General features: G+C 38.0%; 1 protein-coding gene across 3 annotated transcripts in view; it reads left to right on the top strand.

The window, feature by feature from the left end:
- EPS15 (epidermal growth factor receptor pathway substrate 15) overlaps window positions 1–24133 on the top strand; it is a 91936-nt gene that overhangs the window by 14631 nt on the left and 53172 nt on the right. Inside the window, exons 1-2 of one of the 3 annotated variants that reach the window (XM_011926259.1) lie at window positions 10972–11500; window positions 12848–12920. In XM_011926259.1, coding sequence (XP_011781649.1) covers window positions 11427–11500; window positions 12848–12920 — 147 coding nt within the window. In that variant the 5' untranslated portion in view covers window positions 10972–11426. Of the gene's footprint in view, window positions 1–10971; window positions 11501–12548; window positions 12921–24133 lie in introns of those variants that run through there. The other 2 variants (XM_011926257.1, XM_011926258.1) reach the window with 2 other exon arrangements.

Here is a 24133-nt window from a genome sequence, read left to right as displayed (position 1 = left end):
ACTATCTCATATAAGCAGAACGACGAGATATTTGTCTTTTTATGACTATCTTATTTCGCATAACGTCCTCAGGGTTCATCTGTGTTGTGGCATATGTCAGAATTTCCTTCCTTTTTCAGGCTGAATAATAATTCCATTGTACTTACATACCACATTTTGTTTACCTGTTCATCTATTGATGGACATTTGGGTTGCTTCCACATTTTAGCTATTATGAATAATGCTGCTATGAACATGAATGTACAAATACCTTTTCAAGACCCTGCTGTCAGTTCTTTGTAGTATATTTGCAAAAGTGGAATTGCTTAATCATATGGTAATTGCAGACCTGTTTTTGTGTCAAGGATTTCCTTTGAAAATCTGATGAAGACTGTTATACCCTGCCCACAGAAAAAAATAACACGTATATCTGTGATACTATTTTGTATTTATTTCAGGAGTTCCCAGACACTTAAAAACTGTCTGTGGACCCATTCTTGAGAGCTGTTGCTATGAAAGTAAAATGCCTCAGTTAGAGAAATTCTTGGCAGTGGAAAAGATGAAACATACTAAGAGATTGCTTCAGTCACTTGGATAATGTGGTGGTAAATTATGCTGAGGCAGGAGTTAATATTTTGTCATCTACTAGCTTCCATTTCCTTCCTGTCTCTGTCCTTTTAGCAAGAACATCAGGAAGTTAAAGCCACATCCTGTCAGGCCTGTTGGTTATCCTGGTCTTGGGCCAGTAAACAGGATAGATAATTAGAATAATAGTTATCAGGCATTGTACTATGCCTTCTTTATATAAGTTCACTTGTTGAGCTCTTGTAACATCCCTGAAGGGTAAATAACTTTATTTCAGTTTTTCAGATGAAGAAATGAACAAGTCTTCATTTCCAAGAAGCTTTCTCTGATTATCTGCCTCAGCTCAGAGAGTACACAGTTTCCTTCTCTCCCAGTAGACTCTCGACTATGTGATGACACAGGCCAACTCTTACTTCTAATGAGGCAATACAGTATAGTATTTCAGAGCATGGGCTTTTTAACCAGATTTCCAGATTGTCTGACATGACCTGGATATACTTAACTATCTGTACCTCAGTTTTTTTATCTATAAAATGGAAATATGAATAACCATGTACAATGCTTAACGCAATGCTTGGAACATAATAAGTTCTTCATACATGTTAGTATCTATCGTCATCATCCCAACACCGAGTTCAGCACTTAGAGTACAGGATTTACTCAATAGCTGTTCACTAAATATTGGTTGGAATAGCTGAATGAACTTTCTTTCTCTAGTTGAGGAGTGAATGGAACTATGTAGCCAGGTAGCCAGGTTCTGTGTTCCTAAATATATAGACCTCTACTTCCATCATATTCAAGAACTGATTTTTTAAAATTTCTAAATCCTAGCATACGGTTTGAATTTTTAAAAATTCTACGTTTTTGTTTTAGTTCAGTTCAAATATCATTAGAAACCATTATGTCTGGAGCATTCATTGCTTATATTATCAAATCTGGAGCTCTTTTACTTATATGGTCCAGCTTGATGTGTTTTTGACCCTCTAAAGATCTGTGATACTGATGCTAAAAGGTCTCTTGTGACTTTGCCTTAAGAATGGTATTAGTGGTTAAATAACTGAAGCTCTAGGTTGTGGTGTGCATTTCTTTGATAGTAAGGAGGCAGCCTAATACATTTTCACACAAAGTGTATAGATTATCATTAAAACCTCGGTTTTGGGAGACTCTCCTTATTCTCCTTGCTGAAGTCTGAACGTGTGCTGTCCAATATAGTAGCCACTACCTGTGTGATGATTGAGCACTTGAAATATGGCTAGTCCAATTTAAGATGTGTTGTTAGTATAAAATATACTGGATTTCAAAGATTTAGAATGAAAAAGAAGAATGTAAAATGTCTTAATGTTTTTCACCTTTATTACATTTTGAAATATTACATTAAAATAAATTTTACTCATTTCTTTTTACTTTTTAATGTGTGCCTGTTAGATCATCTAAAAATTACATAGGCCAGGCATGGTGGCTCACGCCTGTAATCCCAGCACTTTGGGAGGCCAAGGCAAGAGAATTGCTGAGGCCAGGAGTTGAGATCATCCTGGGCAACAAAGCAAGACCCAGTCTCTATTAAATAAATAAATACATACATACATATATACATAATCTATGTGTCTTCTGTTGGACCTGTTCTGTTCTGAGTTAGAATTATTATACATTTCATTTGCTTGTACTGTTTTGTGGCTCTGGTAGCTTACTAAGGGGCATTTACCTCTTTTAATACAGCAATAATTATTGAGATGTATTATAGTCTGTCTTTGGAAAGCAAAAACATCTACCAAGAAATTTCAGCTCCTGGAGGATTTAAGAGTCACGGTCTCCACCAACATACTGGAGGCCTGATTGCCATCACTCCAGGTGCTTTAGTACAGCTTTCAAAAAGCCAGTAAATGTATTTTTATACTAGTAAACAATGTAATGGTAATAATAATATTAGCTGAAATTTATTTAGCACTTACTACATGCCAGACATTGCCCTGGAGTGTTTCTAGATGTAACATAAATTAATCCTGCCCATTAACTTTATTATCCCTATTTTGTAATTCAGAAAATTAAGGTTTTGTTTTATATATCTTTTCTGTTGGTTTCTTTTAATCTCATTTTGTCCTGCTAGATAAGTAGAATAAATTATTATGGATTTGCAAAATAAATTTATATTTCTGGCCAGGCGCAGTAGCTCATGCCTGTAATCCCAGCACTTTGGGAGGCCGAGGCGGGAGGATCACCTGAGGGTCAGGAGTTTTGAGACCAGCCTGGCCAATAAGGTGAAACCCTGTCTCTACTAAAAATACAAAAATTAGCTGGGCATGCTGGTGCACACCTATAATCCCAGCTTCTCCAGAGGCTGAGACAGGAGAACTGCTTGAACCCGGGAGGCAGAGGTTATAGTGAGTTGAGATTGCCCCACTGCATTCTCACCTGTGCGGCAGAGCGAGACTGTCTCCAGAGATATGTATATATATTATTTCTCCTTTGAAAAATTAACCATCTAATTTTGGGACCTGCCACTAAGGGGGTGTGCTTTGTCATATAAGCCACACCCCAAAGTTTGTGTTTTTTTCTGATTCTAGTTAGGCTCTCTTTTCAATGACTTATACCCATAAATATATTCTCTTATTTTTAAAAATAAAACCCATTAAAAACAGCCAGTCTCTCAGAACTAAGAACATTAGTTATTCCCATAGTACCATCATACTTTCACAGTATTTATCTTAAATTTTTATAATTAATGGCTATTAGTTTTCCCCAGCAAACTATAAATAGAGGCCCAACTACAATCTTGTTTGGAATATAGTAGGCATTTAATAAATATTTGTTGAAAAAATGAAATAATATCTCATAAAGATTATATAATTAAGGCAAGTTTTATTTATGCATGTGTTTGTGTGTGTGTGTGTGTGTGTATGTATGTATGTATGTATACATTTTTGAGATAGGGTCAGGCCCTGTTGCCCGGGCTGGAGAGCAGTGGTGTGATCATGGGTCACTTTAGCCTTGACTTCCCAGACTTAAGCAATCCTCCCACCTTAGCCTCCTAAGTAGCTGGGACTACAGGCATGTGTCACCACGCCCAGCTAATTTTTAAAAAAATTTTTTACAGAGACGTGGGTGTCACTGTGTTGCCCAGCATGGTCTCAAACTCTTGGCTCAAGTGGTCCTCCCACTTCAGCTTCCCAAAGTGTTGGGATTACAGTTGTGAACCACTGTGCCTGACAAAGGCAACTTTTAGAGTAATTTAAAATTTATGGTAAGAATTAATGTCTTTGTCCTCGAACTTTAACCGAAGCTTTTATGAACTACAAATTCTTGTTTTTTTTGTTTTTTTTGAGATGAAGTCTTGCTCTGTCACCCAGGCAGGAGTGCAGTGACACGATCTTGGTTCACTACAACCTCCACCTCTCAGGTTCAAGTGATTCTCTTGCCTCAGCCTCTCGAGTAGCTGGGATTACAGGCGTGTACCACCATGCACGGCTGATTTTTGTACTTTTAGTAGAGACGGGATTTCACCGTGTTGGCCAGGCTTGTCTCGAACTTCTGACCTCAAGTGATCTGCCCACCTCGGCCTCCCAAAGTGCTGGGATTAAAAACATGAGCCACTGCACTTGGCCATGAACTGTGATTCTTAGACTGAAAGGTCATGTAACTTTCAAATGGTTTAAATTTAAAACGAAGACTTTCTCATCAGCTTTCTATAGTTATTACTGTAGTTCTTGCTCAAGGCTTCTGACAGTTCCTAAGATAAGCAGAGTCAGGGTGTTTTATTGCCTTTCTAGCAATTGTCATCAGCTTTCTGAGCAGTAAGTGCCTCTGCTTCCTCTCTTCCTGCACAAGCCAGACAGGAAAGAAGAGCTGCGTTGCTAAATAATGCCATTCGGTGTTCAAAGAAGCATGTCTCAGAAACCTCTAAGGGACTCACCATTTCCTGTATATTAAAAGTCTGTCTTGGCTGGGCACGATGGCTCACGCCTGTAATTCCAGCATTTTGGGAGGCTGAGGCGGGTGGATCACCTGAGGTCAGGAGTTCAAGACCAGCCTGTCCAGTAAGGTGAAACCCCATCTCTACGAAAAATACAAAAATTAGCCGGGCGTGGTGGCGGATGCCTGTAATCCCAGCTACTTGGAAGATTGAGGCAGGAGAATCACTTGAACCCGGGAGGCAGAGGTTGCAGTGAGCCGAGATCCCGCCACTGCACTCCAACCTGGGCTTCAGAGTGAGACTTTATCTCAAAATAAAGAAAAAATCAACAACAACAACAGTAAAAGCCTGTCTTTACCTAGTACAGAAGTTCTTTATAAGCTTATTCTGATTTACCATTTCAGCTTTATTTAACCACACATGAACCTTCCATTCTAGGTAAGTTAGTCTGTCTAGAATTTTCTCATCTCTCTACTTTCTTTTTCATTAATTTTTTCTTATCATAAAATATATATAAGATAAAATTTACTACTTTAAATTTTTAACCACTTAAAGTGTACCATTCAGTGTCATTAATTGTACACTTAAAATGGTTAAAGTTTTAAAGTAATTTTTTTTTTTGAGATGGAGTTTCACTCTTTTGTTGTCATTTTTAAATGTACTTAGTGTCATTAAATACATTCACAGTAATTGTGCAATTATCACCGCTATGAATCTCTGGAACTTTATCATCCCAAACTGAACAATCTATTTGGAATTGATATAAACTAACTTCAGTCCCATACAAAACTGTGCTCCTGGCCAGGCGTGGTGGCTCATGCCTGTAATCCCAGGAATTTGGGAAGCCAAGATGGGAGGATAGCTTGAGGTCAGGGCAATATAGTGAGACCTTGTCTCTACAGAAAATAAAATTAGTTGGCTGTGGTGGTGCATACCTGTAGTCCTAGCTACTCAAGAGGCTGAGGCAGGAGGACTGCCTGAGGCCAGGAGTTTGAGACTACAGTGAGCTGTGATCACACCAATACACTCCAGCCTGGGAAACAGAGAGACTCTGTCTTTAAAGACACAAATAAAACTCTGGTTTTATACAGCTCCATTCTCTCCTCTGCTCTTACCCCCACTTTTTTTTTTTTTTTTTGGAGATAGAGTCTTGCTCTGTTGTCCAAGCTGGAGTGCAGCAGTGCAATCAGTGCAATCTCGGCTCACTGCAACCTCTGCCTCCCGGGTTCAAGTGATTCTCCTGCCTCAGCCTCCCAAGTAGCTGGGGCTACAGGCACCTGCCATCACACCTAACTAATTTTTGTATTTTTAGTAGAGATGGGGTTTCACTATGTTGGCCAGGCTGGTCACGAACTCCTGACCTCAGGTGATCCATCCGCCTCAGCCTCCTGAAGTGCTGGGATTACAGGAGTGAGCCACCGCACCTAGCCCATTCTCACCCTGTTATGTTGTTGATGTCACAAACAGTATCAAAACTCCCCCACTGGGCACGGTGGCTCATGCCTGTAATCCCAGCACTTTGGGAGGCCAAGGCGGGTGGATCATGAGGTCAGGAGATCGAGACCATCCTGGCTAACACGGTGAAACCCCATGTCTACTAAAAATACAAACAAAAAATTAGCCGGGCGTGGTGGCGGACGCCTGTAGTCCCAGTTACTTGGGAGGCTGAGGCAGGAGAATGGTGTGAACTCGGGAGGTGGAACTTGCAGTGAGCCGAGATTGCGCTACTACACTCCAGCCTGGGCGATAGAGCGAGACTCCATCTCAAAAAAAAAAAAAAAACCTCCCCCATTACGTTATTGATGTCACAAACTGTATCTTTATACATTGTGTATCTACTAACAAATTCATAAATTCTTTTTTATGCATTTGTCTCTTAAATTCTATAGAAAGTATAAAGCGGAGTTGTAAACAAAAATTACAGTTATAGTGGTTTTTATATTTACCTATGTATTTACCTTTACTGGAGATCTTTTTATCTTCTTATGACTTTCAATTACTATCTAGCATCCTTTCATTTTAACCTCAAGGACTCCCTTTAGCATTTCTTGTAGGGCAGATCTAGAAGTAATGAACTCCCTCAGCCTTTGTCTGTCTAGGAGTATTTTGATTTCTCCCTCATTCTTTTGAAGCACTGTTTTGTCAGGTATAGAATTCTCAGTTGACAGGTTTTTTTCTTCTAGCACTTTAAATATATCATTTCGTTGCCTTCTGACCTTCAAGTTTCTGCTGAGAAATCCATTGATAATCTTATTAAGGATTGATTATATGTCACAAATTGACAAGTTGCTTTTCTTCTTGCTTGCTATTTTCAAGATTCTTTCAACAGTTTGATTATAATGTGTCTCAGTGTGAGTCTCTTTGTGTTTATGCTACTTGGAGTTCATTGAGGTTTTTAGATTTGTAGATGCAGATCTTTTATCAAATTTGAGGAGTTTTCTTCTCAGTCTGCTTCTTACTGCTGTTTTGCCAACATCGTCTGTGCTTTCTTGTATAAGCTTTATCTCTGGCTGAAATACCATTTTCTTACCTGACATTTACTCTTTCCTTCAAGGCTTAGCTGAAGTCTCTCACTTCCTTCACGCAGTATTCTCAGACCGGAGTAATTTATATTGATAAACATGACATTATTGTCTGCACAGCTCACTTAGGAATTAATCATCCTACCTTCAGTGATACCAAGGAGACCTTTTCTGACCTTCTTCAGGGAGAGTCAAGTTCCCATTCTTTGTGTTCTCATAGAACCTTTCCTATCCCACAATGCTTACTTGTTGTAGCACCTAGTACAGTGCGTTGTAATTATCTCTTTATATTCTTATCCCCAACCCCTCACACCAGGTGTGTGTTCACATACTCTGAATTAAGGGCTTCTTAATGGCAGGTGCCTACCGGTTTTATGTATCCCTTAAGTATAGCATAGTGACGAGTATGTAATAGGATTCAATATGTGTTACTGAGTCAGTAGATAAGTTGCATAGTGGTATATTAGGTTTTATTGTGTATTTTCTCTATCGCTCTTCATAGCAATCCCATACTAGAGCTTATAAAGAGTTTGTTGGTGTTTAACTTTTTATTTAGCATCTGCTATGTAAACCGGGTATGCTGGCATAAATTTTGTAATCCTATATGCAATTGTGAGATAAAGGTTTTATTATCCCTCTTTGAAAAGAAGAAAACGGAGGCTTAAAAAAGATGAAATGACCTACCTAACTGGAGCTGGTTTAGGCAAAAAGAAGAATTTGATGACCCCATATAATTGGAAGAGTAAAGGTATAGGTGGGCGGGAAGAAGGGTTAGAAAGAGAACAAATAGGATGTGTGCATATATGTATATGTGTCTGTGTATATATATGTGTATATGTGTGTGTGTGTATATATATGTAGAGAGAGTGGGAGACAGAGATTTATTTTAAGAAATTTTTAAGGTTGTGGGAGCTGGCAAGTCTGACATCTATAGGACAGTTGGGCAGGCTGGAGACCCAGTGAAGTGTTGATGTTGCATCTCAAGTTTAAAGGTAATCTGAGATAGAATTCCTTCTTCCTTGGGGGACCTCATCTTTCTCTTATAATGCCTTCAAGTGATTGGATGTGGTCTACTTACATTATTAAGGGTAATCTGCTTTACTCAAGTCTACTGATTTAAATGTTCATCTCACCTAAAAAATACCTTCACAGTAACATCTAGGGTCGTGTTTGTCCAAATATCTGGGCACTGTGGCCTAGCCAAATTAGCCCATAAAATTAAGTATGACAGGAGGTGACAGGAGCCAGGGCTTGCTACCTAGAATGCTAGCTTTTTATCAGTTCCAAATAAAGGTATCCTAGATAAAGATTCTGACTGCTTTGGCATCGGTTACAGGCTCATTCTTGAATTAATCTCTGTGATTGTGTGGTGGGATACTTTAACTGGCTAAGCGTCGACCAGGAGCCAATTTCTGGCCAGTCATTGCCCAGAGAGATGGCATCTTCTGTTTCAACTATATGAGTAGAAAGACATTAGAAGAGGCAGAAAGAGGAGCAATCTCCTAAAAGGATTGCTGAACCCTAGAAGGAGAGAGGGTCGGCCAGGACAAATAGCTGTTACTACAGTGATGTAAAGTGACTTGTGATAGAGCTTGTATTTTAGTATTTTGGAGCCTGTTTTTCTCCAAATCTTATGGTTTCAAAACCATATAATGAGTTTCTAAAAGTAGAGAGCAGATAGGTTATTTTGAATGATATTCAGATAAGATTTTGGGGGTAGAAATTTTAGTGTTTACATTATTTATTCTGTAACTATATTAGATCAATGTTTTCTAACCTTTTTTATAACTCATAATTCCTTTTGACAAATTAAAAAACTACTTCATTATTGTTTAAAATTCTAAGTAATGTTAATATTTAGGCTCAATATTAATTACTTGACATCTTACATATTTTGCCTTGCAAATCCTAAGATGATAGAGATATTAGCATCCACGTATGAAAAATGAGACTAGGGCTCTGAAAGGTTAAGTGACCTGATCAGAGTGAGAAAAACAATTTCTCAGAAGAGCTAGCTTTTTCTCTGTTTGCTTGTGAGAGAGATTGGCAGTTAAGCTACTTAGTGATACCATTTTTATGGCTAAATGTACTCCAAGAGAATTTTTATAATTAAGTTTCAGGATTGAAAAATACAGCTTTGTGAGTTTTCACAACTTTCTAGTTTCTAATAGTTTCTAGTTTTTAATGTTTTCTGGTTACAAAACAGTGGACACTGATGTTTAGAAAAAAAGACATAAAACTGTGTATCTGGGAAGGACTTTGAAGATGATTTTATCTTGTCTTTGATAATATTGGAATTGTATCAAAAACTAAGGCATCTGGCTCACGCCCTACTCCTTGCACATAGAGTCTAGGAAAATGGAAGTGGATTGCATAGACTCAAGATCCCTCAGCCTAACTGTCCTTGTGAATAACTGGACCATTTCTTATTAGATGTATGTGTTTATCAACCTTAGGCTTCTGAAAGCCTAGCTTGAGATTTGCTTTCCTTAATGGTTCAAATTCACCGCTCCATGGAATCAGAACTGTGAGCCTTTGGAATACCAGGGAGCTTTATTCCTGGCTTGTTCTTTGTAGCTTTGGTACTTGTGGATTCCTCAGGATGTGCAAGCATCTTCAGAATGAAAAGAACCAGAAAGATAGTCTAAAATAGAGGATGAGTAGGATCATTTCATTTCCCTTTTCTGGAAATTACTAAGGTGAAGGTAATAGCTTTTCCTGTCATGACATCCAAGATGAGTGGTGGTTCGGGCAAAATGCTCACACACTGGGTTTTTTTGTTTTTTGTTTGTTTGTTTGTTTGTTTTTGTTTTTGCGACAGAGTCTAACTCTGTTGCCCAGGCTGGAATGCAGTGGCCCGATATCTGCTCACTGCAGCCTCTGCCTTCTGAGTTCAAGTGATCCTCCTGCCTCAGCCTCCTCAGCAGGGACTGCAGGTGTGCGAGACCACACCCAGCTAATTATTGTATTTTTAGTAGAGACAGGGTTTTACCACATTAGCCAGGCTGGTCTCGATCTCCTGACCTCAAGGGATCCACCCACCTCGGCCTCCCAAACTGCTGGAATTACAGGTGTGAGCCACCACACCCGGCCTCACACACTTCTTTTTGAAATAATGTCTTATATCTGCCTTATCTACCTATATTGGTGGCCTCCTTGAGAAGTTGCATGTTAATACTACTTTTTACTGTGGCACAGATCCTTAAAGAGAATTGTTTTTAAATTACTAGTGTTAAAAATAATGCTTGTATTGATTATGTGTCCATCAATTGTAGAAAAATATACATGTTGTTCAAAGTAGGGAGAAGGTAAGAAATATGGTCAAGTATCCTAAGTGCACCTAAATATTTGTTTAGATATTTTTATTTGCCTGAAATGAGAAGAATAGTTACAAAGGTTAAGAGTCATTGCAAGACAACAGAATAACATTTGAGCATCTCTGAAACTGTAAACTAGGTTGAGAAAATTACTTGATTTTCAGTCTGATTTACAGGACAGGTTTTCAGTTATAATTTTTAAAATAGAAAGTGATAGAATGGAACATTTAATTCTTTTTAAGTTTTCTATTTAGCAATATATGTTATACTACTTGGTTGTGCTAATAAAAGGAATATTATAAGACCAGAATTTTATTAGATAAACATGAATCAAAAGTTAAATTTAATTGATCTTCGTACTAAGAGGAATTAATGCCTAAAGATCTCCATTTTTTTTTATTGTTGGGAATGGTCTTCAGAATATGTTTAGAAATAACACCATCCTTTCCTCCCCTTCCCCTTCCTCCCCAGTAGACCCCAAATTACGAAGTTTGTACTCCTCAAGTTTCCTCCATTTTACCTAAACATACCTGTGTTTGCTTTTCAGAGCTGAGTCCTTTGTAATCTGTTTTGGATTTTCACCAAGTGAGCTTCCTTCCTTTGCTCTCCCATCCTTCTGCCTTGTCTACTTTGAGTCAGCTCACTGCCTTCTTGTAGCCCTGTTTTCCTCCATGCACACTTGATCTGAGCAGACACTGTCAGTGACAGCAGTTAGCAGCAGAGCAGAAAGAATTCAGTACAAGCGTGTGCACTGCTGATCGCTGACACTGTAATGTTTTCTATTTTTGTCATTATCTACTTTCAGAAACCCGGAGCTGAGTTGAAACTGACCTTTTGTGGAATGCGTCTGAGGATTTGGGATGGGGGGAGGGTGCTAGATTTTCATATAACTTACCTCTAACATGCTGCAGCAAGACTGAAAACATTCATCTGCTCACATAAGGAGGAAAGAAAATTTCCAAGATTGAGCTTGCAGAATTTGTTGGGTATTTTCAGAAAATTTTCCCCCTTTGTTTTTCTATTTCTTGAATTTGCCTTATTTATATAAGGGTTGGAGGTGGGGGATGGCCTTTGCATAATAAATAGGTTGAGGTATGGAAGGATCGGACTGCAACAATGATTCGCATGGTAAGGGACTGTTTAAAATCTCCACGACATCACGACCCACATTGCGACCCATCTGACAAACGGTTACTGAGCTCCTTGGCTATCTCAAACGTTTAAAAGTACAATGTACAAATAGCTTTATTTGTCTAGTTTCTTCCATACACATCTTAAGAACATTGTGCCTGCATATCCAAAACAGTTTATTTTTGTCTACATTTAAAATCTCACCTCAAGAAGGTGAGAAATATAAATGAAGGATGCAGTTGTCCCTTAAGTATCTGCTTTGGTATAATTTTCTCACTTTCCTTTATGCTGGAACTAAATGGAGCCTGAGCTTACATTTTGGGTTATGTCTGAGATGGAAACTGAAATGTAGTCTTGAAGCTCGAAGGAGAAACTTGGCTATACTAACCTGAAGGACTTATTAAATGCTGTCTTCCCTTCTCCATGTTGCCGCCTTTTACCTTTCCCCACAACCCCAGAAATGTACTGCTGCAGAATTCTTTGGGCTTTTTCTCTCATTTTGCAGAAAAGAAAGCGAAGGAAGGTGCGTGTGTTTGTGTGTGCGTGTGCACGCATGATTTCAGTACAACTACAAATGGGCAGTTAAATTGTTAAATCAAAAGAAGCAGCTTTATTTTGCAGTTCTGAATCTAAGGTTGCTTGGGATTCGTTCATAGCAACCCAGGCCTGATTAAAGCATGTAAGAATTTAGGTAACCATGCTTTGAAGTAAAAGTGGAGCCCAGCATGTTTAATTTGAAGAGTAGAAGAGATAAATGCTGCTGTGGTTCTTTTTTTACTTTATATATACTGTGTGTATATTTGATCAATTTGATTTGATATATGGTCCTAAAATAGCTTTTTTTGAGATGCAATTTTTGATAGAGCAAATTGCCTGTATATTAACAATCTTTCCCATTTTCTCTGTTGTTTCATTCTAAAATTGATGCACACCAGTGATTTAAGGGGAAATTAACACTTCAGTAAATGCCTTTTTCCTTAATATTGTTGACTGTTTCTATTAACCATTTTCATTTAATTTGACAGTGGTACCTAAGGGTTAACCTTACAGAGCTGATGCAACCCCTCCTTTTCTTTACCAGCAATTTTCATTGGACACTATTTCCATAGCAACAGTGACATCAGTGAAACCTGAGTGTTTCATTGATTATTTTTCTCCTCTTCTTTTTTTAATCTATCCTCTTTTCACCACATTTTAGTGAGAAAGCAATTTTTTTTTACAAACGGAGCTTATATTGATTTTTATTCCATGAATAATTAAAAGAGGGTAGAAAAATCTGCCCTTCATTTAAAAATTGAATGTTTCACTATGTATTTAAAAAACGATTCAGGATTAGGAGGATGGATAACCATACCAGCTGTAGCTGATGTTCTAAAATATTCTTGCATTGTTTGCTGGTCTTCTAGGGAAAAGAATAATGTGGAACAGGACCTTAAGGAGAAAGAAGATACTATTAAACAAAGGACAAGCGAGGTTCAAGTAAGTGACCATAAAATTTAGTGTTCCACTTCTGATTTAGGACTATTCATTTTAAATGTATATGGTTATTTACTATTTGCTGGATGTAGTATTAGGTCAAAGGAATGCTTAACGTGTTTATATTATATTAATGTTTATCTTTTCCAAGATGATTGTTCTGGCTTGGAATTCTGGCCTGCAAAGATTATACTGCAGTGAGAAAGCAGTATTTTTCAGCATAGATTTCTGGTTTTGAAAGTATTTTTTAAATGGTACTTACCTGCATATTATATCATTAAAGGTGTAAGTTTGCATGACTTACAATGTTAATATTTTTGCACCAGTAAAATTAGAGTGAGACCTTCATCTCCTCCTCCTCCTCCTCCTCCTCCTCATCAAAAACCAAAATGCTTTTTCATGCATGTGAAATTTTTGTTAGCTAGGAGACCTAGTATGTTAAAGAACTGTTTCTCATAATACTGGTAGGGTGGGAGATGATATAGAACAATTTAAAGTAGTATTTTCTGAGTAGCTTAGTAACCAGCATATCTTAAACTTTGGCATAAAGAGCTTTAATTCATTTTCATTAGGTGTTGTGTTAAATAGTTTCATTTTACAAAGAGAAAGGATGATAAAACCTCCGTTTTTGTTTGGGAAATGATAAAAATAAGGAGGTAGCAGTGTTTCTAACCTTAGAAATAGAAAAAACTGGGCAGTGCCTCACTTAGAGCAGTAAGCAATGCATGTGGCCATGTTATTGGGGTACTGTTTCCTGAATGCTGCACTGGCACATAGAGGAGATTGGACATAGAAGTACTGGTAGCAGTTGCTAGTAAGAACTCTTGGGTGAGCATTTCTTAATGTGTTGCTTGTATATTGGATTTTCCTGCTTTTCCTAATAGTTTTAAGTAGGGAAAAACTCTAAATTGTTAGGTCCATTGTTTTGTTTTGATGTAGGACATTCATTAGAGATTGTCTGTCTGGTGGACTGTGCTAGGGCGGGGAGAATGATTTACTGAAGAGTTGAGGAAGAAACCAGAGGGACTTGTTGTCGGAAGTTGATTCTCTGATTAGGTGACTACATTTATTATATTTACTTGAATTTTCCTAAAGGCAGTGCAAGTTAAGAGTTCGTCTTCAATATAATTATCTTTCTGGTAGTGAGGTTAGGTGGGCGTAAGAGGGTAAGTTATCTGAATTACATTACTTTGTGCAGTTTTTGAGCTTCTTAGGAAATGCAAAAGAGCCACACATTTTAAGCAGTTATTACTAAAAATAGTTTAAAATGGAAGATAAAATAATCTATGCAAGTTTTCATAATTCGAAGAAATAGATGTAGCTACTGATACAATCTTGGACAGCTTCTAAATTTAGCCAGTTACTGCTGTAAAGTACACAGGTTCTTGTGATAGACAGCATTTTGTTGAGTATGTCTACCTGTTGGTTTTTCCCTACTGCGTTTTTTGAGGATGTGAATTTAAATATCCAGTTTAGAAGACTGCTGAAATTTACATTGTTTCCTTCAGTTTAAATAGGCTATCCTTGAATATTTGGTTTCTTGTAATTGTAGAAGTTTTGTTATCCATCAGAATTTCTCCGTGATTTGCTTGCCCTTCTTACTTAGTGGCAGTGGTAAGGTGTATGTCTAACCTTAAGCTTTGCAAAATCCAGAATGTGTGATTGGCATAAGAAGATGAAATGGTTGAATTTTTCCACATAGAGTGCTCTAAGTGTAAGTAAGACATCTTGGGCCACGGGAAGTAAAGACCAACTAGTAATCATTGAAAACAAATTCTCACTATTCACAATAGCAAAGACTTGGAATCAACCCAAATGTCCATCTGTGACAGACTGGATTAAGAAAATGTGGCACATATACACCATGGAATACTATGCAGCCATAAAAAAGGATGAGTTTGCGTCCTTTGTAGGGACATGGATGCAGCTGGAAACCATCATTCTTAGCAAACTATCACAAGAAGAGAAAACCAAACACCGCATGTTCTCACTCATAGGTGGGAACTGAACAATGAGATCACTTGGACTCGGGAAGGGGAACATCACACACTGGGCTTATCATGGGGAGGGGGGAGGGGGGAGGGATTGCATTGGGGAGTTATACCTGATATAAATGATGAATTGATGGGTGCTGACGAGTTGATGGGTGCAGCACACCAACATTGCACAAGTATACATATGTAACAAACCTGCACATTATGCACATGTACCCTAGAACTTAAAGTATAATAAAAAAAAAAAAAGTTCAATTAAAAAAAAATACAGAAATACCAAAAAGAAAAGCAGATGAAAATAAACTAAATTAGGTGCTAAAAAAAAAAAAAAAGAAAACAAATTCTCTGAAAAATATAGTGGATTAATTAAAGATTGGGGTTAGTAGATTCATTGTTTATTCCATCCCACTACAGGTATCTATGGTATGCATGGTAATGAGGCACTAGACTAAGAATGATGTGGATAATTGACATCTACAAGTAATTAAAACTCTTCATAGTAGTGATCATTTTCAATTTTCTGAAGCAAAACTTATCGTAGGTGGTAACAAGTAGATTCATTACCTTTTTTGAAGTAACTGATTTACCCATTGGTACTGAGGTGTAGACTGGAAACAATATGGATAATTAAAGTCTGTAAATAACTCCAGCTCTCAAAACTTACTTTCTAATTTCCCTGGCAAAAGGCAACTCACTGGAGCTATTAATAAATGGCAGAATCAAAGAGAGTGTATTTCACTGCTTCTTTCTGACCCTACTTTCTAATGGCGGTGCTAATGAGAAATGTCAAAATGAAGACATCAGGAAGGAGAAGTAAGGGAATTTTGACTTATCAGTACCTGCCACACTTGGGTTTTTGAGTGTTCTTGCTTTCCTCCATATTAATAAAGTCACAGCGATAATATGAGCTCATATCTCAAACACAGAAATCAAACTTTTGAAGCCAAAAGCTTTAATTTTTTTTTGTTTTGTGTTTATGTAGTCTTTCTAATTCAGTTAGAGTAGAAAGTCTGCTGTGTAATTAATTTCTGAATTTTTGTTTCCTGTCTGTATTTCTGTTAATTACTGCCTTGAAAACTTTCAGTTCAGGATTTTTTTTCTTGAAGATGACTTCACATTTTATTTCATGAGATGATCACTGTTAGCTTTTTTGAGATATACTACCAGTTTACCAAGTTCTGTGGACAAATTAGGCCCAAAGTGATCCAAGGGGGAAACATTGTGAAAAGCCATTTTATCCCAAATGTCTAAGATTTGGGTGTGTATTTTTTGTTTTGTTTTTCGTAAGGGGAGAAGGTAGACTCACATTCTTCCTACCTTAAAGAATTGCCTATATATGATCTTATTAAAAATTGTTTTCTTCTGGCTAGTCAACAAATATTTTAGAGATTCACTCTCATATGCCTGATTTCTTCAGTTTTGAATAGAACTTTATAGCAACAATTTGATGTCAAACAAACTTGAATTCAGTTCCTAGCTCTGCCACTTCCTAGGTTTGTGATCTTAAGTAATTAAACCATTCTACACTTTGGTTTCCTCATCTGTTACATGGGATAATAAAAATAACAAACACTTAAGAGATGATGTAAGAATAAAATGAGATAGTGCAGTAAAGTGCCTCACAGAGTGATAGGCACCTGGTAGGTGTTCAGTAAATGTTCTTACTAGCTGTATTATTCTGCATCCTACAATCATCTCTTTATTACCTTCTCTTCATCTTTAAGCTCTTTCTTTGATATCCATCTTCACATAGGCCTCTTGGACATAGGATTCTTCAATTTGAAAATGCCCCTTTCATGGCTATTGCTGCCACCTTAACTACCAACTTATTTTTCTCTACTTTTTTTGCTTTGTGTGACCATTTTTCCCACCTTCCTGTCTTTGTAGCGACCCTGTACAGTCTGCTGCTTGCCCATACCACACTGCATTTTTTCTCCCCAGGGCCAAGAATAATGTTAAGGCCAAATCTGTTGGTCCTTGTATTAGTTACTGCTTTCTTGGGTTGTATTCTTCTAGATATCCTCCTACCTCTCTGAACCTTTGCTTCCATTGACTTTGCCAGGGACAGATGGACAGACAGACTGACTGTGTATGTGTTTATGTGTATCCTTGCTTTCCTTCTCCATAACCCCTGTCATCTGTATACTGATAACACCCAAATGTTTATCAAGCTCTCAACTCTCCTGAGTGCCAGTCCCACATCTCCAGTTAACCATTTTGATATTTATCATTTGAAAATTAGTATGTCTAAAATGAATCTTATTGAAAAAACTTGGCTTCTGGTTTGAACTTACTTATTTTTCTTTCTCACTACTGCCACCTGTATCACCTAATATCTAAAATCTTAAAGTCATATCAGAAGTGCTCACTCCATTCGCTCTTGCTTTTCCTCCTAAACCAATTTAGTATGATGACTGTCAGATGTGGGAATCTTTACTGTTGTCCACTGCCATTGTTAATGATGGGAGGATGTCATATCTCAGGGATTATTGGAGACAGAGGAAAAAAATGAAATACAAACCCTCCTCTTTTTTTGACTGTCTGACTCTGTACTCTGTGCCTTATATATTCTCCTTCTTATTCCCACTTTTATACCTTTTGTTGTTGTAGTCCGGAATGTTCTCTACTTCCCTGCTTATATGAATTCCACCCATGCCTTAAAGCCTAGCTCATCTCCCACCACTTGTTTTAAACTTTCCCTTCTCTGTCTCTTGGTCCACACCAGTCTTTCCTGTGTTGGAACTCCCAGAGGAATATGTATCCACTTATATATGGCATGAACCATATGTTACCTGGTAGTGTTAGCTTGGTGTGATGTGTATAGATTCCAATATCTTCCTTCCTATATATTGTGAGCTCCTTGAGCTTAGAAATTGTGCCTTGGATCATATTTTTCATTATATTTGGCAATATATTGTTAGATGGAGGTAAATTCGAGGAAGCTGTTCATGATAGAAGTGAATAAACTTTGATTTTATGCATACAATTTAAAACAAGACAATACAACTAGAACCCATAGGTAGAAAAGATTGAGAGCACAGTAGTTATCATGAAAAGTCAGACTTCTTCATATTGTTTATACTACCCTCATGTAAAAGAAGCTCCCTATTATTTATATTTCATTATAAGTAAAGATTCAGTAAGTCAGAGTACTTGTCCATTTTTTTTAATTTTAATTCACTTAGTTTTTTTCTTAGATGAAGAGGGATAACTTATCTTAGATAGAAATAAAATTAGATACATGATCTCAGCATTCTTTTTCTGGCCATAATGCTCTTTAGAACATACTGGGAAGCATACGATTGAGAAATAAAGGTGTCTGTTAATGGGGTTTTCTAACAACCATCCTACTTTATTAGGCTTCCTTTCTGTTCGTTGACTTAAACATCTTGTTCTACAGTTGATACATTTTTAATATTAAGAATAGTCCTGGCTGGGCGCGATGGCTCAAGCCTGTAATCCCAGCACTTTGGGAGGCCAAGACGGGCGGATCATGAGGTCAGGAGATCGAGACCATCCTGGCTAACACGGTGAAACCCCGTCTCTACTAAAAAATACAAAAAACGAGCCGGGCGAGGTGGCGGGCACCTGTAGTCCCAGCTACTTGGGAGGCTGAGGCCGGAGAATGACGTAAACCCGGGAGGCGGAGCTTGCAGTGAGCTGAGATCCGGCCACTGCACTCCAGCCTGGGTGACAGAGCGAGACTCCGTCTCAAAAAAAAAAAAAAAAAAAAAAAGAATAGTCCTAAAACTTCCATCAGATAAAATAGTATGTCTGATTATTTCTAGTTGTAGGTTAGTTTATAGAAGTTTTCTTTTAAAAAAATAAATACATAATTTTGTATAATATATAAAATATATTACTGATGTTGATATGAACCATTAATATATGTTTGTGTCTGTTTCATATAAAATAGTTAAAAGGTTTAACTTTTCAAATAACTTTTAAAGTAACTTCATCAGTTGTACATCTGACTTGAGTTGCTAAAATGAAAGTTTTATTTTTTCATATGTCTAAAATTCTTAGGTACTTGCTTAAATTTTATTTCCACTACCCCATAGCACTTCATGGGGGATAGAGGGATAGCAGATAATTTGCCATTTTCAGTAACTTCAGTGATTTCTAGAAAACAGGACATTTTCCTTGAAATTTCTTTTTAAGTAAAGCCAAGATTGCCAGCTCAAATATCCTTTAATTTCTGGATGAGTAACCTCAGAGATGGCTTGCTTTGGTATTTTTCTAAAATAAACCTTGGCACTATATTGCTCTAGTCTTGTTCACTTCATCCTTGCCATGCTCCAACTGCTGCTATCTTCCTTTCTTTTGCTGTTGATGGCACTAGTAGGCAAGTAGACCATGATCAGAGGAATAGAGCAGAACTAGGAAAGCATTTGCAAATGTCTTCTGTCATTCACTGGAGGGAATGGCATTCGATAGTGCTGAGCCTGTGCACACACCCAGGAAAGGATGTTCCTAAGGGCCACATTTGGGAAAGAGAAAATTACCCAAGTTCAGCAGAAGACACTGTTTGTTAGGAGCACCTTCCACTGCTCTAGTTAAGGGCATGGCGGGGGAGGAGGGAGCAGGAAGAGAGAGGGAGAGAGGTACATCTGTTGCCTTAATTTAGTCTCAGGATAAGCAATCTGTACCAAAATAAAGTAGCTAAGTATATCTAGATGCTGGTATTGATATTGAAATTGCGTTGCAATGGTGGTAGCCTTACAAATAATTTTCCAGTGAAACTTGTTTGTTATTAGCATGTATATTTGCATGAGTTCATTTTGATTTTGTGCAGTTTAATAATTTTAATTCTGTATACTGGAAAGGAAGACCTTTTTGTATGTAGTTTAGTGTTGGAATTTTTTTTTTTTTGAGGCAGAGTTTCGCTGTCATTGCCCAGGCTGGAGTGCAATGGCACGATCTTGACTCACCGCAACCTCTGCCTCCCAAGTTCAAGCAATTCTCCTGCCTCAGCCTCCCAAGTAGCTGGGATTACAGGCATCCACCACCACGCCTAGCTAATTTTGTATTTATAGTAGAGACGGGGTTTTTCCATGTTGGCCAGTCTGGTCTCAAACTTCTGACCTCAGATGATCTTCTCGCCTCAGCCTCCCAAAGTGCTGGGTTTACAGGAGTGAGCCACTGTGCCTGGCCTGGAATTTTTATAGACCTTTTTTCATATTTAGAAATAGACATAGAGAGACATTAATTATAATGAATTTTAATATGGACATCTATCCAGCTTGAAGTTTCTCACTAATGTTAGGTATTTCCTCAGGAACCTTTCCTTTAAGTCCTGTAGTTTTGTATTACTATGTAGATTTTTACTGCAGCTAAGAAATAAGGGAGTGAGACTGGGAAATTTGAATGAATGTGTTTGCTCTCTGGGAGAGAAAGGGCAGGAAGAAGTAAATATTATATTGGTTTGTTTATTTGCCTTCCTCTTACATAAGCCTGTCTTTTGAGGTTGTGTTTAAGTTGCTCACTAAAAATATTAAAGGAAACCAGCACTGATTCTATTATTGGTAGTTCTTACATAAAAATTTAGTCACATCAGAATACTTTTATATTGGTATTTTTGTATTTTATATTAGTAGCAATGTGATACTTAAAAAACAGCAAATGACATTTTCTGATTATAACAGTAACATGGATTCATGATAAATTTGTAAAATGAAGAAAAGTATGAAAAAGATGTAAAAAGCCTAGATTCTAGAGAGAGCTGTTGTTAACATTTTGCTGTATTTTCTACAAATATGTATAAATTTCTTTGTATTAATTTGTGATCATACTGTATATGCCTTTGTATTCAGCTTTTAAAGCTTAGTATCATGTCCTAGACATTTTCTTATGTGACCCTTTTTTTTTTTTTTTTTGAGACGGAGTCTGGCTCTGTGGCCCAGGCTGGAGTGCAGTGGCTGGATCTCAGCTCACTGCAAGCTCCGCCTCCTGGGTTCACGCCATTCTCCTGCCTCAGCCTCCCGAGTAGCTGGGACTACAGGTGCCCGCCACATCGCCCAGCTAGTTTTTTGTATTTTTTAGTAGAGACGGGGTTTCACCATGTTAGCCAGGATGGTCTCGATCTCCTGACCTCGTGATCCGCCCGTCTCGGCCTCCCAAAGTGCTGGGATTACAGGCTTGAGCCACCGCGCCCGGCCTATGTGACCCTTTTAAAATAAATTGCATTTTTTGTCCCTGGATTTACAATAAAAGACGTCAAAATTACACCTGGCTTTAAAGATATTATTAGAGACATGAAGTGGATAAAGAAGATTTTTCTTTGGTATATGAGGGAGGGTGGGGCATATGACTACAGTATTTACTGATGGGGATAGATAACATATTTTTCGTAATCCCACTCTTGAACATATTTAGTTAAAGGGAAAGAAAAAAACTTTTTTCCCTCTAGGATTTAAAACATGCTTTTGGGACCAGCATATTGTTATATAAACCTGTATAATAACTTTATGAACAAAGTAAGGAATTTATAGTAGATGGTATTTTCTTTCTTTCTTTCTTTCTTTTTGTTTTTTTTGAGACGGAGTTTTAATCTTGCTTCCCAGGCTGGTGTGCAATGGCGCCATCTCAGCTCACTGCTACAACTTCTGCCTCCCGGGTTCAAGTGATTCTCCTGCCTCAGTCTCCCTAGTAGCGGGAGTTACAGGCGGCCACCACCACGCCCAGCTGATTTTTTGTGTTTTTAGTAGAGATGGGGGTTTCACTGTATTGGCCAGGCTGGTCTCGAACTCCTGACCTCAGGTCATCTACCCACTTCAGCCTCCCAAAGTGCTGGGATTACAGGCATGAGCCACTTTGCCCAGCTCAATAGATTATGTTTTCAAACTAACAAAATTACTTTAGATCTGCAGGTAACATTCTTTTAAAATATTTTATAGCTGAGCTAGACCAAGCACAGTGGCTCATGCTTGTAATCCCAGCATTTTGGGAGGCCGAGGCGAACAGATCATTTGAGCCAAGGAGTTTGAGACCACCCTGGGCAACATGGTAAAACCCCATCTCTACAAAAAAATTTAAAAATTAGCCAGGCATGGTGGTGCATGCCTGCAGCCCCAGCTGCTTGGGAGGCTGAGGTGGGAAGATTACTTGAGCCCAGGAGGTTGAAGCTACAGTGAGCTATGATTATACCACTGCATTCTAGCCTGGGTGACAGAGCAAGACCCTGTCTTAAAAAAATAAAGGTATGTGCCACAGTGACATGTTAAAGCAGTAATGATTATTTCCAAATAATGAAAGTCTTAAATGTCAGATCAGCCTTGGTCTATAGATTATAAAAATACTGAATCAGTTTAGAAGTGTAGATACTATTTAAAAAATTTTTTAAAAGCATTTGTCATAGGTCAGTTTGGGGTATTAATGAATAGCTATAGTTTAAATATGTAGTGAAGTGTTTCATATTATGTAAAAAGAATGTAAGTATTTTCTTTCTGTCAGTCTCATGTATGTTTCCCATTAGTTTCTCCCACATACTAAAATCCTATGATAGTTACAGTCATTGCTTAATCCCCTGGAATGTGCCAGGCATTGTACAAAATTTTGGATAATCAAAGAAAGATGAAGCATGGACACTGTCCTTTAGAAGTTTGTAATTTAGAGGTAGCCATGATTACAGTGTATTAAGTGTGACAGCAGAGGTTAGGAACAAACAGTAGAGTTTGAGCACAGGTGAAGGAAGCCCAAGATGAGTCTGAAGAATCAGTAGTGGGTTTCCAGGTACCTATGGTGTAGAAGGACATTGAAGACAGAAGTTATATCTTGTGGAAAGGCATAGGGTTGTCTTTTGGAGAAAGAATAGGGTCTTCTGAGGCTGGGTCACAGGTGAATATGAGAGGAAAAGAAGGTAGAACCCAGAACTGAAAGTTTTAATGTGTCTTGCAGCGAGTTTTACTTAATCCTGTAGATAAGAGGGAATATCACATGTTTTTAAAGTAACAGTGACTAGAGAAAACTCCTTTGCAGTGAGGTTTTTTTGTTTTTGTTTTTTTGTTTTTTTGAGATGGAGTCTTGCTCTGTCGCCCAGGCTGGAGTGCAGTGGTGCAGTCTTGGCTCACTGCAAGCTCCACCTCCGGAGTTCTCCTGCCTCAGCCTCCCAAGTAGCTGGGACTACAGGCACCCACCACCACGCCCGGCTAATTTTTTGTGTTTTTAGTAGAGATGGGGTTTCACCATGTTAGCCAGGATGGTCTCGATCTCCTGACCTCGTGATCTGCCTGCCTCGGCCTCCCAAAGTGCTGGGATTACAGGCAGTGAGTTATTTTTTAAGCAAGTTGGACATCAGGAATAGGAAGAAACAAAGGGAGAAAACCCAGTTGTATATCAAGGAAGGAACGATGGAAGCTAAAATAATTTAGTAAACAGCTTAAAGAGAGATTTTAAGGTAGAATCTATAGGACATGTATGAATGGAGAAAATCAAAGATGAATCTGAAGTTACTAGACTGGGTGATAGAGAAATTGAAGTCATTTTTCTCTTTTGGCATGGGTTTATTCAGAGCCAATGCCATGTGCATATCTAAAGCCATATCTCTATATGGTATGGATTACTTAACAGTGTAGGCAAGTTTAAAAATTTAGACATAAAAAAATTAGGCATGCTGGTAAATTAATGATAAAGTACTAAAGGAGTTCACCAGTTTGAAACTATGATCACACAGACTCACAGAATGTTAGCATTGGAAAGTCTTTCGTGATCATCTATTGTGTTGGCATTTTCAAAGGAATTTTAAAAATAAATTATAGTAAATATAAACATTTTTGTCAAAGGAATCAGAAAGAGAACATCTAATTCTTTTTTAATAGTATTATACTTTAAGTTCTGGGGTACATGTGTGGAACGTACAGGTTTGTTACATAGGTATACATGTGCCATGGTGGTTGGCTGCACCTGTCAACCCGTCATCTAGGTTTTAAGCCCTGCATGCATTAGGTATTTGTCCTAATGCTCTGCCTCCCCTTGTCCCCCACCTCCCAACAGGCCCTGGTGTGTGATGTTCCCCTCCCTGTGTCCATTAGTTCTCATAGTTCAACTCCCACTTATGAGTGAGAACATGCGGTGTTTGGTTTTCTTTTCATGTGTTAGTTTACTGAGAATGATGGTTTCCAGCTTCATCCATGTCCCTGCAAAGGACATGAACTCATTATTTTTTATGGCTGCATAGTATTCCATGGTATATATGTGCCACATTTCCTTTATCTAGTCTATCAT

This window comes from Colobus angolensis, unplaced genomic scaffold (genome assembly GCF_000951035.1).
Source record: "Colobus angolensis palliatus isolate OR3802 unplaced genomic scaffold, Cang.pa_1.0 Scaffold68, whole genome shotgun sequence".
NCBI lineage: Eukaryota > Metazoa > Chordata > Mammalia > Primates > Cercopithecidae > Colobus > Colobus angolensis.
Note: the sequence above shows the minus strand (reverse complement) of the source record. Positions and strands in the feature narration are given on the sequence as shown.